At 52.2% G+C, this 16561-nt stretch overlaps 1 protein-coding gene across 2 annotated transcripts in view; it reads left to right on the top strand.

Annotated features, from left to right (window-relative positions):
- MAN1B1 (mannosidase, alpha, class 1B, member 1) overlaps positions 1–16561 on the top strand; it is a 24011-nt gene continuing 7450 nt past the window's right edge. The window contains exons 1-9 of one of the 2 annotated variants that reach the window (XM_011957261.1): positions 81–369; positions 1212–1320; positions 1405–1535; positions 2006–2142; positions 9939–10093; positions 11557–11666; positions 14405–14590; positions 15742–15890; positions 16222–16410. In XM_011957261.1, the coding sequence (XP_011812651.1) occupies positions 1505–1535; positions 2006–2142; positions 9939–10093; positions 11557–11666; positions 14405–14590; positions 15742–15890; positions 16222–16410 (957 nt within the window). In that variant the 5' untranslated portion in view covers positions 81–369; positions 1212–1320; positions 1405–1504. Of the gene's footprint in view, positions 370–1211; positions 1321–1404; positions 1536–2005; positions 2143–9938; positions 10094–11556; positions 11667–14404; positions 14591–15741; positions 15891–16221; positions 16411–16561 lie in introns of both variants that reach the window. The other variant, XM_011957260.1, reaches the window with a different exon arrangement.

The raw sequence follows: 16561 nt of genomic DNA, 5'->3' as shown, positions 1-16561 counted from the left end.
GTTCTCTGACGCAGCCGCCGTAGAACGCGTAGAACGCAGTCCCGTACGCTGGAACGTGCGGGGACAGGCGCAGGCGCAGAGGCCTTATAGAGACCTGGCGCATGCGCAGTTGTGTATCCGTGCGATGGACGGGTTGTTGACGGCGGTGCAATGGCTGCTTGCGAGGGCAGGAGAAGCGGAGCTCTCGGTTCCTCGCAGTCGGACTTCCTGACGCCGCCAGTGGGCGGGGCCCCTTGGGCTGTAGCCACCACCGTAGTCATGTACCCACCGCCGCCGCCGCCGCCTCATCGGGACTTCATCTCGGTGACGCTGAGCTTTGGCGAGAGCTATGACAACAGCAAGAGTTGGCGGCGGCGCTCGTGCTGGAGGGTGAGGACCGCGCCGGGCTGACCGGGGCCCGGGGCCGCTGTGCCCGCCGCCCTCCCAGCCTGCGGCTCCTAGCGGGGCCTGGGCGGGCGGACTCGACTCCCCCGGCGCCGCCCTCTCCACCCCTTCCCTGCAAAAAGGGGCAAATGTGCGTTCCGGGTCGGGGCTGCAGCGGTCTCAGCGGCCCGAATTCTGCGGGGCGGTGGTGGGAGGAGGGCTTGGAGCCCCAGCAGGTTTTCTGGGCTTCGTTCGCTTTTCTGCAAGGTCCTGGCTCAGGCGCCTGTCCCTCTTGGAGCAGAAACCGGAGGTTCCCCGTAGTGTATGCTCCTCTCAGTACTGTGAGAAATGAGCCCCTCTTGATTGGCTCCTGGTGTGTTCGTGGTGGTCTCAGGACGAAGGGCATTGATAACGTTACCACATCCGGACCCATGCATCGCCTGGGCGGTGCCTGGGTTACATCTGTGGGAATCGCGGGAGCCTTTTTCCACTGCTGATGAAATATGACAGAAATGTTTCTACTTTTTTCTTATTCACATGTCATCTACACTACTGTATTAATGACATCTGTAGTATTGTCCCAGCAATGTTCCTACTCCCTGCTGAGAAGGAACTTTTCCCCATTCAAAATAAATAGAGCTGGCTGGGCATGGTGGCTCATGCCGCGTTCCACCCACTACACTCCAGCCTAGGTGTGACAGAATGAGACCTTGTCTAAAAAAAAAAAAAAGAAATAGAGCTGAACACTGGATCTTCCTGCATTCCTTATTGTCCTCACAATGTGTGACAGTTGAGACTTTCCGTGTGATATATTCAGTAAGAAATGTCATTCCCTGTACCTCCCTTAGAAGTGGAAGCAACTGTCAAGATTGCAGCGGAATATGATTCTCTTCCTCCTTGCCTTTCTGATTTTCTGTGGACTCCTCTTCTACATCAACTTGGCTGACCATTGGAAAGGTATCAGAAATACGTGTACTTGAAAATGATATCTGTGTTGAGGTTTGATTGGGCAGAAGCAGTCTTGCATTCTACCTTAAACAGCTCCAGGAGGCATATATGGCAATGAATTGGCAAGAAATCAAGATAAAGAGAAAGGTAGAGCTGTATTTAACCACCTGTCTAGAACACAGACGTTAATTTGATGCTGTCTGACTGCTTTCTAGGCATCTGGTGTAAGTACTGATATGTCCAGCCTCCCTCATAGAGTAAGTCAGCTGGTGGGTTTGAACTCTCAACCTAAATAACCACACTACTTTCGTAACACTCATTAGTGTGTATTTGGAAAAGACCAGGCAGAGTTCTCTTGAGGACGTAGAGAATCTCTTGTCAGTTGGTCTAAGATGCTTCTCTGTGGAGCAGAGCTAAAGGACTCCTGCCCATCTGCCACACACTGTACGTCCCTGAATGGAAAATAGGAAGGCAAAAGATTTGAGGTTCTGTGTTATGGATAAGGACACAAACTGCCAAGTGTTTTGAAAAAGATTTCATTCCCTTGGGCTATTGTTGAATTAATTTTAATCACTATCAGGTCTCATAATGTTGATTTGTAATGGATAGCACCTGCCAAGCATTTTAATGAAGCCGTTTAAATCTCTTGTAGGCCTTGTGGCATATTTGAAATAAAATAGCTTCTCTTATTCAGCTCTGGCTTTCAGGCTAGAGGAAGAGCAGAAGATGAGGCCAGAAATCGCTGGGGTGAAACCAGCAAATCCACCCGTCTTACCAGCTCCTCAGAAGGCAGACACCGACCCTGGGGACTTCCCAGAGATTTCATCGCAGGTACTTTGAGCAAATGGTGTGGAGTTATAACTGGGGTTCAATCCAGAGGCATTTCAAACCATTTCAAACCATTGAAGGTGGTTTGTGTCATCTGGAAAGGTGGTAAGAAGGGGCCAGGCCTAGTCTGGGTGTCACCAGGCTGAGAAGATTGGGGTCAGGGAGGAGGGCAGGGGCAGTGGAGACTGGGGATGGGTCAGGAGGCAGCTGGAGAACCAGGAAAATGTCCTGTCAGTGAATATTTGGTTCAGGAAGAACAGCCAAATCCTCAACGCCGTTGAGAACACCAGGGTGGTGCTGACTCTGGTGTGGCTGCTCGGAAGGCCCTTAGGGTGTTAATTACTGTTGTTGGTACATCTGTGATTGTGTCTAGGCGGTGTGGGAGTGCCTTGGGAGCTTCACCTGTGACCAGAGTCCTCCGCACCAGGTGGAGGTTTCACTTCCCTTCAGGGCTGTGATAGGGACATACAGCGCTTTCTAATAGCGGCCTTGGGAGTGGTAACCTGCTGAGGAACAGCTCCTGGGCTGGCAGATGGAGGCAGGCCGCTGCCCACTGGCTAAGGATCCCAGCAAGAGTGGCATTGGCCCCCATGAGCTTGGGTCACCTTCAGACTGCCGTGGGGGTGTTTTGACGTTTTTTCTTTTTTTGAGGCAGAGTCTGGCTCTGTTGCCCAGGCTGACGCACGGTGGCACGATCTTGGCTCACTGCAACCTCTGCCTGCCGGGTTCAAGGGATTCTCCTGCCTCAGCCTACCAAGTAGCTGGGACTACAGGCGCGTACCATGATGCCTGGTTAATTTTTGTATTTTTAGTAGAGATGGGGTTTCACTGTGCTAGCCAGGATGGTCTCAATCTCCTGACCTCATGATCTGCTCACCTCTGCCTCCCAAAGTGCTGGGATTACAGGTGTGAACCACCACTTCCGGCCTTTTTTTTTTTTTTTTTTTTGAGATGGAGTCTCACTCTGTCGCCTAGGCTTGGAGTGCAGTGGTTTGATCTCCGCTCACTGCAACCTCCACCTCTCAGGTTCAAGCAATTCTCCTGCCTCAGCCTCCCAAGTAGCTGGGATTACAGGCACATGCCACCATGCCCGGTTAAGTTTTGTATTTTTAGTAGAGATGGTGTTTCACTATGTTGGCCAGACTGGTCTCGAACTCCTGACCTCATGATCTTCCCGCCTCAGTCTCCCAAAGTGCTGGGATTACAGACATGAGCCACCATGCCCGGCCCTTTGATTTCTTTAACAAGAAAATGTGTCCTTTTAAAATTGCTATAAGCTCAATAGAGAGGGGATGGACAGTACCAAAAAGCAGAAGGAAGCAAGCCCACATTCTCGTTTCAAAGGCAGCATTCCTGTCTCTGAGCAGCTTCTCCAAGGGTGGTCTAGCAGGGCAGAGGGTGTAGGGTGGGAATTGGCCCCGAGAAGGTGCCGTGCCTGGTGGGAGACTCCTATTCTTGATTGGTCATGGGGCCACTGCTCCACATTCTTGGGTGTGAGGGTTTCTGCCTTTGACCAAGGTCTTTGTCTACAAATTGAATTTCCTGACTTGAAAGCCGACAGGTGCTTCCTTTCCTTCTTTGGTCCTTCCTCTCCTTTGCATATGTAGTATCATAACTGCCTGAGAGCAGACTGTGGCATTTTTTCCATTGAAAGATGTGTTTCCGCCCCTCACAAGTGACCCATAAGCCAGTACCTAGTGTCCAGGAGCAGCTGGGGTGGTGGGTGGTGAATATTCTATGTCTCTCTCAAGTGTCGACTTGGAGACATCCTGCCTTCCAGGGACCACTTGCACCGCCTCTCCTGTTCAGACCCTGGCACTTATCTAGACCTGGTTAGGGATGAGACTATGTTTAGACCAGATCCCTTTCTGTGAACATTTTACTTTGATTGATTTCAATTTTTTTTTAAGTTTTAAAATTATATTTTATTAGAGATGAGGTCTCACTATGATGCCCAGACTGGTCTCCAACTCCTGAGCTCAAGTGATCCTCCTGCCTCAGTCTCCCAAAGTACTGGGATCATAGGCATCAGACACCACACCTGGCTGATTTCAAATGTTACAGGGACTTAGGAGAGAAAATGGGAACATTGAGAAGGTATAAAGGGGAAAATACAGCCACACATTACCCCTGTTTCCAGTCCAACTCTTGAAACACTTGGTATATGTCTTTCAGTTTATTTGACCAGGTGTGGTGGCTCTCACCTGTAATCCCAGCACTTTCAGAGGCCAAGGCAGGCAGATTGCTTATGCCTAGCCTGGGCAACATGATGAGACCCCCATCTCTACCAAAAAAAAAAATTAGCCAGGCATGATGGTGCATGCCTACAGTCCCAGCTACCTGGGAGGCTGAGGTGGATCGCTTAAGCCAGGGAGGTTGAGGCTATAATGAGCTATGATCCAGCCTGGATAACAGGGAGACCCTGTCTCAAAAAAGAATAATAATAATAATAATTTTATTTGGATAAACACATGTATACATAATTGAGGGTTAGGGTCTGGATTGGTATTTGGATACACACGTGTATACGTAATTGAGGGTTAGGGGCTGGATTGGTCCCTATTTTTTTTATGCACATGAGAATGTTCCCTTTAATGCAGATTTTTTTTTTTTTTTTTTTTTGAGACGGAGTCTTGCTCTGTCCCCCAGGCTGGAGTGCAGTGGCCGGATCTCAGCTCACTGCAAGCTCCGCCTCCTGGGTTTACACCATTCTCCTGCCTCAGCCTCCCGAGTAGCTGGGACTACAGGCGCCCGCCACCTCGCCTGGCTAGTTTTTTGTATTTTTAGTAGAGATGGGATTTCACCGTGTTAGCCAGGATGGTCTCGATCTCCTGACCTTGTGATCCGCCCGTCTCGGCCTCCCAAAGTGCTGGGATTACAGGCTTGAGCCACCGTGCCCGGCCTTCATGCAGATTTTTATAGCTCTTCTCCATTGCTTGGATAAACCATCATTTCTGAGTCATTTATCTGTTGATTCTTTCCTCATTCGTAAACGTCCCCATTACATCCGTAGTACATAAACTATTAAGAGTTAAAGGTTGTGAATATTTTGAAGTCCTGTGATATGTATCGTGACACACTATTCCCGAATTTGCTTCCCCTGCTACGGTGCTGAGAGTAGCAGTCAGTGGGACCCTGGCAGCACTGGGCATTCTCGTGTTGGTAATGTTTCCAGTGCGACAGTCAAAAACTGGTGCCTGCTTTTCATAGACGTTTGTGTGTCTCACCTAGAAGCAGGGACACTTACAAGAGGGGAGAGGTGATGAGTGGCCGTATGTGCTCCCATCCCGGAAGCTGTCCGTATCCTTTGATGAGTCTTAGGAATTTCATATTTTCCTTTATTATTTGTATGACTGTTGTGAGTTAGAATATTTCATCCTTTACCAAGTATGCTTCTTACGACTTCATCAGGCTTAGAAATTAGTTTTAGAGAACTTTGCTATATAGTAGCAGTAATCAATTAGAAAATATTATTGAAAAGAGATCTCGGCAGGATGCAGTGGCTCACGCCTGTAGTTCCAGCACTTTGGGAGGCCGAGGCAGGCAGATCACTTGAGGTTTGAGGTGAGGAGTTTGAGACCCCAGCCTGGCCAACATGGTGAAACCCCGTTTCTACTAAAAATACAAAAATTAGCCAGGCGTGGTGGTGTGTGACTATAATCCCAGCTACTCAGGAGGCTGAGGCAAGAGAATCGCCTGAACCTGGGAGGCTGAAATTGCAGCAAGCTGAGATCGCGCCACTGCATTCCAGCCTGGGTGATAGTGAGACTCTGTCTCGACAAAAAAAAAAAAAAAGAAAAGAAAAGAGATCTCCATCACAAGAAGAAGAAAAGAATGCCACCAAGTTCACAGGAATAATCCTGATATTAAAATACATAAGGTCAGTATGAATAAAAGTATAACACTCAAGGTATTTGAAAAGATCTAAATAATTAGACATTTTATTCTTGTGCTATAAAGATTTAAGTGGCCAGGCGCGGTGGCTCACGCCTGTAATCCCAGCACTTTGGGAGGCAGAGGCGGGAGGATCACGAGGTCAAGAGATTGAGATCATCCTGGCTAACATGGTGAAAATCTACTAAAAACACAAAAACAGAATTAGCCGGGCGTGGTAGCAGGCGCCTGTAGTCCCAGCTACTCGGGAGGCTGAAGCAGGAGAATGGCATGAACCCAGGAGGCGGAGCTTGCAGTGAGCCAAGATCGCACCACTACACTCCAGCCTGGGCGACAGAGCAAGACTGTTTCAAAATAAATAAATAAATAAAAGATTTAAATTCTCCCTAAATTAATGTGTAAATCCGTTGACTCCCTATCAAAATTCAAACCTCTATTGAAAATTTGGGAATAAAACTAAAACTCAGATGAACATCCCTACAAGATCATAAAACTGTGATCATTGAACCCATAGTGATTTTTTTTTTTTTTTAAGACAGAATCTCACTCTGTTGCCCAGGCTGGAGTGCAGTGGCACAGTCTTGGCTCACTTCAACCTCCGTATCTCAGGTTCAAGTGATTCCCCTGCCTCAGCCTCCCAAGTAGCTGGGATTACAGGGATGTGCCACCACACCTGGCTAACTTTTTGATTTTTTGTAGAGGTGAGGTCTCACTTTGTTACCTAGGCTGGTTTGAAACTCCTGGGCTCAAGTGATCCTCCTGCCTCGGCCTCCCAAAGTGCTAGGATTACAGGTGTGAGCCACCACGCCTGACCCTCGTCACGGTGATTTAAGACTAGATGATCTTAGTGATGTAATTCTAATAGTTTCTTCCGACCTTCCACTGTGGACTCAATAGCAGGGAGATGAAGAGGACAGTGATTGTGCGACCTGGTGGGGAAGAGACTAGACAAACACACAGTGGAACTAGTGGCTCACATCTGTCATCCCAGCACTCTGAGAGGCCGAGGCAGGCAAAAAAAAAAAAAAAACAGGCTGGGGCCAGGCGTGGTGGCTCACGCCTGTAATCCCTGCACTTTGGGAGGCCGAGATGGGTGGATCGTTTGAGACCAGGAGTTCAAAACGAGCCTGGCCAACATGGTGAAATCCTGGCTCTACTAACAATACAAAAGATTAGCCTGGCATGGTGGCAGGTGCCTGTAATCCCAGCTACTTGGGAGGCTGAGGCAGGAGAATTGCTTGAACCTGGGAGGCAGGGGTTGCAGTGAGCCAAGATTGCGCCACTGCACTCCAGCCTGGGCAACAAAAGCAAAACTCTGTCTCAAAAAACAAACAAACAAACAAAACAGGCCGGGCACAATGGCTCATGCCTGTAATCGCAGCACTTTGGGAGGCTGAGGTGGGTGGATTACCTGAGATCAGAAGTTCGAGACCAGCCTGGCAAACATGGTGAAATCCTGTTTCTACTAAAAATAGAAAAATTAGCCAGGTGTGGTGACACGTGCCTGTAATCCCAGCTACTGGGGAGGCTGAGGCAGGAGAGTTGCTTGAACCCAGGAGGTGGAGGTTGCAGTGTGCCAAGATTACACCATTGCACTCTGGCCTGGGTGACAAAGCAAGACTCTGACTGGGATTACAGGCATGCACCACCATGCCTGGCTAATTTTTGTACTTTGAGTAGAGATGGTGTTTCACCATGTTGGCCAGGTTGGTCTTGAACTCCTGACCTCAGGTGATCCACCTGCCTCAGCCTCCCAAAGTGCTGGGATTACAGGCGTGAGCCACCGTGCCCAGCCATAAGTAGTCATTCTTTCCTTAAAAAAAAAAAAAAAAAAAAAAAAGTGGAACAATCTAAACATCCATCAGTAAAGAAGTACAAAATTATGGTTTGGGCCGGGTGTGGTGGCTCCAACCTGTCATCCCAGCACTTTGGGAAGCCAAGGCAGGAAGAATTCGTGAGGCCGGGAGTTTGAGACCAGCCTAGGCAATGTAAGGAGACCCTGTCTCTATAATAATAATAATAAAAATCAAGGTTTGGCAATACCACAGAAAACTGAGGCCATAGGAGAGAATGAATTTGCCTCTAGACTCAGGAGGAACTAAGCCTCGGTCCGTGACACAGTCTGCAGCTTTCCCACGCTCCTGTTCACATGGGGAAGGAAGCAGAGGATGGGGCTCTGTGCCTGCAGGTGTGGAAACAGGGAACGGGGCGGTGGGGGTGGCCAGAAGACCCGCATCACACAGCAGGGGGGCGCCTGGCAAGGGGAACCCAGCTCCATATGTCATCGGAAGCTTTGTGCTTTGTAGTGAGGATGTGGGCGCCTTACTCACGTTGCGATGACTGTGCGGGAGGCCTGGGGACCCAGAGCTGTTGCTGGAGCTGGTGTTTGCCGCAACCCTTTCTTTTTTTTTTTTTTTGAGGTGGAGTCTTGCTCTGTCGCCCGGACTGGAGTGCAGTGGCCAGATCTCAGCTCACTGCAAGCTCCGCCTCCTGGATTTACGCCATTCTCCTGGCTCAGCCTCCCGAGTAGCTGGGATTACAGGCACCCGCCACCACACTTGGCCTAATTTTTGTACTTTGAGTAGAGATGGTGTTTCACCATGTTGGCCAGGTTGGTCTTGAACTCCTGACCTCAGGTGATCCACCTGCCTCAGCCTCCCAAAGTGCTGGGATTACAGGCGTGAGCCACCGTGCCCAGCCATAAGTAGTCATTCTTTCCTTAAAAAAAAAAAAAAAAAAAAAAAAGTGGAACAATCTAAACATCCATCAGTAAAGAAGTACAAAATTATGGTTTGGGCCGGGTGTGGTGGCTCCAACCTGTCATCCCAGCACTTTGGGAAGCCAAGGCAGGAAGAATTCGTGAGGCCGGGAGTTTGAGACCAGCCTAGGCAATGTAAGGAGACCCTGTCTCTATAATAATAATAATAAAAATCAAGGTTTGGCAATACCACAGAAAACTGAGGCCATAGGAGAGAATGAATTTGCCTCTAGACTCAGGAGGAACTAAGCCTCGGTCCGTGACACAGTCTGCAGCTTTCCCACGCTCCTGTTCACATGGGGAAGGAAGCAGAGGATGGGGCTCTGTGCCTGCAGGTGTGGAAACAGGGAACGGGGCGGTGGGGGTGGCCAGAAGACCCGCATCACACAGCAGGGGGGCGCCTGGCAAGGGGAACCCAGCTCCATATGTCATCGGAAGCTTTGTGCTTTGTAGTGAGGATGTGGGCGCCTTACTCACGTTGCGATGACTGTGCGGGAGGCCTGGGGACCCAGAGCTGTTGCTGGAGCTGGTGTTTGCCGCAACCCTTTTTTTTTTTTTTTTTTTGAGGTGGAGTCTTGCTCTGTCGCCCGGACTGGAGTGCAGTGGCCAGATAGATCTCAGCTCACTGCAAGCTCCGCCTCCTGGATTTACGCCATTCTCCTGGCTCAGCCTCCCGAGTAGCTGGGACTACAGGCGCCCGCCACCTCGCCCGGCTAGTTTTTGTATTTTTAGTAGAGACGGGGTTTCACCGTGTTAGCCAGGATGGTCTCGATCTCCTGACCTCGTGATCCGCCCGTCTCGGCCTCCCAAAGTGCTGGGATTACAGGCTTGAGCCACCGCGCCCGGCCGACCGCAACCCTTTCTTATGAAGCCTTTAGGACCTGTGAGAGTTTGGAAATATTCCCACCGCGGGAGGGGCTGAAGCGCTCTGCCTGGGGCCGGTTAGCCAGCCGGCAGTGTCCCCAGGGTCCTAAGGAGCTGTCTTCTGAAGCTGCCTGTCGTGTTGAAAAACGAAAGTAATTTAGTCTGAGGTGAGGTGGAAGCTCAGTCAGTGAGGTGTGGGCTGCACCTGAGGGTGTCCCGTAGAGGGAAAGAAGGGCAGCTCGCAGGCGCCCCATGATTTCCTGGGTGACTGATTTCTCTACAGAAGTCACAAAGACACGTCCAGCGGGGACCACCTCACCTGCAGATTAGACCCCCCAGCCAAGACCTGCAGGACGGGACCCAGGAGGAGGCCATGAAAAGGGAAGACGTCCCTGTGGACCCCCGCCCGGAAGGAGATCGGCAGAGGACGGTCATCAGGTACAGAGCGCAAGGCAGGCTGCACACCGCAGCTCAGGGCTTTCTATTCCAGAAAACAAGAGCGCGAAAACACATTGTGTCTGAGATCTATTTTCCTTTGAAACTGACAATGTATGCTCTATCATCTGTCTTCATCAACCTTAGATTATAGAATCGAAGTTTTAAAACTGGAGGTCAGAGCTAAATTAGGTCCCCGATAATGTCCTCATGGTTTGCAGTAATGTCTCAGAACATTTCATGTGGTGTGAAGGGTGCACGGGTGGGTGGGGACGGGGAGCCAGGCTCAGAGGTGGACACTGGCTGCCCGGGCCACCTCCTTTCCCGAGCCCCATCTGGTCGAGCAGAGAGCAGACGGAGAGGGAGTTGCCCAGTGCCCAGGCTCCCAGGGTGCTGTCCTCTGCCCGGTCGGTCAGGTCCAGGTTGTGGATCCCAGTGACGCTTTGTTCGGTGCTGGGGCATCTCAGCCTCGTTTCTGGCTCCATGTTACGCTCTTAGAAACAGAGTTGATGTAATTGAGGCGGAAGGCAGGGCTCCCCGCAGGCGTCCTGCCTCCCCCACAAAGTGTGGGCCAGACCTGAGCTCTGCTTTGTGGATGGAGCCAGGGCCAGTGAGGGCTGCTGTGCAGGAGTGGCCTGAGACAAGCGCCGTCAGCCATGAGAGATGGGCTCTGAAGAAACGGGCCCAGAGGCCCTGAACTCAGGCGCATGGTGAGAGGCATGGATGTGTGCATGTGAGTGGTCCTCACTGCCAAGAGGAGAATTTGAGGACCACTGCACTCTAGTTAGCGTTGGCATGAATGCAAGGAGGCTTCACTTCCAGAGCAAAAGAGCATTTGACCTCAGCCTGTCAAAAGTGCCACATTTGTACTCCCAGCATGTAAGCCATCCGTGGATGTAAGAGGCCTTTCCCTGAGCCTGGGACAGATTCACCACAGGGCCCCAAGAGAACGCTCAGGCCCAGCCACAGCTAGGAGGTTGTGCGGAGAGCCCTCTACACAACCTTGTAACTGTTCCTGATGGCCATCGGACGGAACTCTGGATGGGGAGTTTGAGTGGCCATGCGTCTCGTATGTAGGGACAGCCCCCGTCTGTGTGGCCATCCTGGCATCCTGGGGCCACCTCGCTGTCATTAGTGCTCCTGTTTGGATGACAGATTCTCTGGACCTCCACCGTAGAGGCCCCCTGCCTCCGGCCTCTGCAGAGCTATTTCTCATGATTCTCCAAGCTCTGGTCTCTGACCTCGGCCAGCTTTGACCTTGGAGCAGTGCTGTGGTCTTGACTCTCAGGCACGGGAGCTCAGGACTGAACTGTGTGTTTCCTGCCACTCAGCAGCCTGCACCGCAGGAAGATGGGGCCGTGATGGGTGCAGGGCCTTGCCTTGGCTGTGGGTGTGGAGCGTGGGGATGGGAAACACGGAGCCACACGTGTTTGACGGCAGCTGACGCCCTTCCTTCTCCCCCGAAGCTGGAGGGGAGCGGTGATCGAGCCTGAGCAGGGCACCGAGCTCTCTTCAAGAAAAGCAGAAGTGCCCACCAAGCCTCCCCTGCCACCGGCCAGGACACAGGGTACACCAGGTGAGGCCACGCCTGCACCCCTTCCTCCCCAGGTGCTCGGGGGCTGGTGGCTGATGGGTGCAGGCTTCGTCTCAGCCGTGGTGGGTGCCCCCAGCCCTGGTGTGCACCTTGCTCTTCGGCATCCCCCTGCTGAGTCCTCACTGGCTCTGCAACCTTGGTGACACCATGTGACTCTTGGCCTGCTGTCCCTGAGCATGTGGCTGCAGAAGAAGGTGTGTGTGGGAGATTTGTGTCTGGGCCAGGCTGCCCCACAGGATCCCTGGAGACTGCTGCCCATGCTGCATCCCCGGTCTTGGCCTGGCCAGTCCCAGGCCGCTCTGCGGGCCCCTTTATTCTGAGCACCATTTGTTGGGAGCCTCCCAGGTGCGGGCCTTCGGCCAAGCTCAGTGCATGCCGGCCTCTTTCAGCCTCATGACTGTAGGGTCCAGCCCCACAGGGTCGGTGGGTTTTTCTCCCCGTGTGTGGAGACGAGGGATTGTAGGAATAAAGACACAAGACACAGATGAAAGAAAAGACAGCTGGGCCCGGGGGACTACTACCACCAAGATGCAGAGACCGGTAGTGGCCCCAAATGCCAGGCTGCGCTGATATATATTGGATACAAGGCAAAAGGGGCAGGGTAAGGCGTGTGAGTCATCTCCAATGATTGACAAGGTCACACGAGTCACGTGTCCACTGGACAGGGGGCCCTTCCCTGTTTGGCAGCCAAGGCGAAGAGACAGAGAGAGAGGACACAGCCTACGCCATTATTTCTTCACATCAGAGGTTTTTAGTACTTTCACCAATTTGCTACTGCTATCTAGACGGCAGAGCCAGGTGTACAGGATGGAACATGAAGGCGGACTAGGAGCGTGACCACTGAAGCACAGCATCTCAGGGAGACGTCAGGCCTCCGGATAACTGCGGGCGGGCCTGACTGAGGTCAAGCCCTCCACAAGAGGTGGAGGAGTAGAGTCTTCCCTGAACTTCCCCAGGAAACAGGGACTCCCTTTCCCGGTCTGCTAAGTAGTGGGTACTTTTCCTTGGCACTGACGCTACCGCTAGACCACGGTCCACTTGGTAACGGGCGTCTTCCCAGATGCTGGCGTTACCGCTAGACCAAGGAGCCCTCTGGTGGCCCTGCCCAGGCATAACAGAAGGCTCACACTCCTGTCTTCTGGTCACTTCTCACTATGTCCCCTCAGCTCCTATGTCTGTATGACCTGGCTTTTCCTAGGTTATAGTTGTAGAGCGAGGATTATTATAATATTGGAGTAAAGAGTAATTGCTAGAAACTAATGATTAATGATATTCATATATAATCATATATAATCTATGATCTATATCTAGTAGAACTGTTCTTACTTTATATATGTTGTTAGACCAGAACAGCTCGTGCCCTCGGTCTCTCGCCTCAGCACCTGGGTGGCTTGCTGCCCGCACATGACGCCCTCTGACACGGTACACCGGTCCCCCTCCCGTTCTCCAAATGGAAAACCAGGGCTGAGGCTGCCACCGCCAGAGTCGTTTACTTGTCTATGGGACTCATGGCAGATCGCTGAGTCTGGAACCCTGCTCTCATCATGCCCCCAGGTGTCTCCGAGGTGGGGAGGGAGCCCAGAGCCGGGACTCCTAGCCCCAGGCCTGTGAGGGATGTGTAGCAATCTCTGCAGCATTAATGAGTGCAGAGGCAGAGCCAAGCCATGAGCACGAGGAGGCCTCAGAACCTTTCCTGAGAGAACGCGTGGTATGGTGCCGTTACACACGTGTCAGTCCACACATTAGTCAATGTTGGCTGGGCGTGGTGGCTCACGCTTGTAATCCCAGCACTTTGAGAGGCTGAGGTAGGAGGATTGCTTGAGTGCAGGAGTTCAAGACCAACTGGACAACATAGTGAGGACCCATCTCTACAAAAAAAAAAGTATATATATATATTTGAGACAGAGTCTTGCTCTGTCACCTCACTGTAACCTCCACCTCCTAGGTTCAAGTGATTCTCATGCCTCAGCCTCCCGAGTAGCTGGGATTACAGGCACCCGCCACCACGCCCAGCTAATTTTTGTATTTTTAGTAGAGACGAGGTTTCGCCACATTGGCCAGACTGGTCTCAAACTCCTGACCTCAGGTGATCCGCCCACCTTGGCCTCCCAGAGTACGGGGATTACAGGCGTGAGCCACCATGCCTGACCAAAAAAATAGCATTAAAAAAAAAGAGTGACCAAGGCGACTCTAGTGCGTCTGCAGTGTGAGTCCTGTGGAGCATCTGAAGCCCATAGGGCAGAATGAGTGTGTGTGAGCCGAGGGTGTTCGTGTCAAGGTCTGCACCCATCAGCGTTTCAGATTCTGAGTTGGCACCACGCTCACCCGCTGCTCCACAGGCTCCACTCTGCTGTCCCAGCGCCCTTAGGGCAGCCAGTCTTGTCCCTTTGGGCAGAGGCCACCGAGGCCCAAGGAGGGCGTGCCTGCCCAGGTGCCAGGCAGAGGTGCGCAGGCCCCAGGCTGGTGGTCGGGTGCCAGGTGCCATCCTGTGTAGCCTCCGGAGGCCTCAGGCCCTTGGCAGACTGTGTTCTCCCTGGAGGCTGCTGCAGCCTCTGTGGCCCCGCCCTTTGCTGCGCCCACCACCGCTCTTCCCGTCATCCCAAACTCACGGTCATCTTTGCCCGATGGGGGTCACAGCAGCGCTCTGCCTGAGGGTGTCCATCTGTGCCGAGGCCGGGACCACGCCCGCCACGGCCTGTGCTCTCTCTCTCTCCTACTAGCGCATCCAAACTATCGCCAGAAGGGCGTGATTGACGTCTTCCTGCACGCGTGGAAAGGATACCGCAAGTTTGCGTGGGGCCACGACGAGCTGAGGCCTGTGTCCAGGTCCTTCAGCGAGTGGTTTGGCCTCGGGCTCACGCTGATCGACGCACTGGACACCATGTGGATCTTGGGTCTGAGGAAAGGTACCTGGTGCTTTCTGGGGAGGGGGTGAACCCTCTGTGTGGGCCTCGTGTGCTGAGGCAGTGTGTGGGTTGCACGTGGAGTGAGCACTGTGGTTTGCATCTGACCGTGGGTTTTCCCTTCCTCTGGGTGCAGGAGTGGACGTGCTGACTATGGTCAGTTCCTGTTCTTCTCCAGCCACCCAGGGCACACCCAGGGCACACCCAGGGCAGCTGTCCCCGGACCTCTGCAGGAGTTGAGCGTGGCCTCTTTGGGGGACCTCCAAGGGGCATTTCCAGGCTGTGCTGCTCTTGGAGCTGGGGGTGGTGGGGATGAGTGACTGTGGGCCCCGCTGGGTCCAGATCTCAGCAGCGTCCTCCGTAGACCAGCATATCCATTTTGAATTGGGAGTATGTGTCTTCAGTTATTTAAGCGGTATTTTAAACATTTACCTAATTTTTTGAATAGGTTGAAGACCACCAGTAAATTGCTTGTATGATTTTTTTTGTATCATGGCCTTTGATTGTGACCCATTTGTGGTCACAGTGACTGCACTGCTGACTCTGTTTTATTCACAAATGTTGGAGACTTTAAGATTTACCCCCTTGAGACGGGAGGTGATGTTGAAGCCCTGCAGCAGGGGAACGATAATGCCCCAGAACGTGGGTTTGTTTTTTATTTTTTTGTTTTTGCTTTTGTTTTTGAGATGAAGTTCCACACTGTTACCTGGGCTGGAGCGCAATGACGCAATCTCGGCTCATTGCAACGTTCGCCTCCTGGTTTCAAACGTGGGTTTTTTGGAGACAGAGTCTTGCGACGTGGCCCAGGCTGGAGTGCAGTGGCACGATCTCAGTTCACTGCAGTCTTCGCCTCCCGTGTTGAAGCGATTCTCCTGCCTCACCCTCCCCAGTAGTTGGGACCACAGGCACACACCACCACACTCAGCTAATTTTTGTGTTTTTAGTAGAGATGGGGTTTTGCCATGTTGCCCAGGCTGGTCTCGAACCCCTGGGCTCAAGCTATGCACTTGCCTGAGCCTCCCAAAGTGCTGGGATTCCAGGCGTGAGCCACTGTGCCCAGCCAAACACATTTTGAAGATTGAAGATGGACAGATCATAGGAAAGCGTTGGACCCATCCGTTTGTCTCTGCATCCTTCACTGTTTTGTGTTATAGAATTTGAGGAAGCCAGGAAGTGGGTGTCGAAGAAGTTACACTTTGAAAAGGACGTGGATGTCAACCTGTTTGAGAGCACGATCCGCATCCTGGGGGGGCTCCTGAGTGCCTACCACCTGTCTGGGGACAGCCTCTTCCTGAGGAAAGCTGTAAGTGTCTCGGGGTGTCCTGCAAGGAGACAGTGGACATGCATTCAAGGAGTTACCCGTTTCGCGGACTTGTGGGGATGTGACTGTTTTCCTGTTTCCTCTTCGAGTCTGTTTCTGAGCCCATATTCGTGAGCTGATGCAGCCACTTTGATCACCACTGACCTTGTAGAGACATTCACTCAGTGCAGTGGTGCCCGTTTCCTTTGCTGCTGTGTTGGCCCCAGAGAGCCTTCAGCGTCTCCACTGGGGTCAAGGGGGTGAGAGTCATGACGTGTAGACGAAGCCTCTAGGTGACCTGAAACACTGGTTCTCTGCCCTGCTCGTGTACCAGGAGGATTTTGGAAATCGGCTAATGCCTGCCTTCAGAACACCATCCAAGATTCCGTACTCGGATGTGAACATCGGCACTGGAGTTGCGCACCCGCCACGGTGGACCTCCGACAGCACGGTGGCCGAGGTGACCAGCATTCAGCTGGAGTTCCGGGAGCTCTCCCGCCTCACAGGGGTTAAGAAGTTTCAGGTAAGGGGGCAGGCTTTCCGGCTGGACGTGGCTCCCTTGGAGCCACCTTTTGCTCATCACAGCAGGTGCTGTGTGTGTGTGTGTGTGTGTGTGTGTGTGTGTGTGTGTTTTCACGTTTTTTATTGTGATAAAACACAGAAAACGCACCACC

This window comes from Colobus angolensis, unplaced genomic scaffold (genome assembly GCF_000951035.1).
Source record: "Colobus angolensis palliatus isolate OR3802 unplaced genomic scaffold, Cang.pa_1.0 Scaffold44, whole genome shotgun sequence".
NCBI lineage: Eukaryota > Metazoa > Chordata > Mammalia > Primates > Cercopithecidae > Colobus > Colobus angolensis.
Note: the sequence above shows the minus strand (reverse complement) of the source record. Positions and strands in the feature narration are given on the sequence as shown.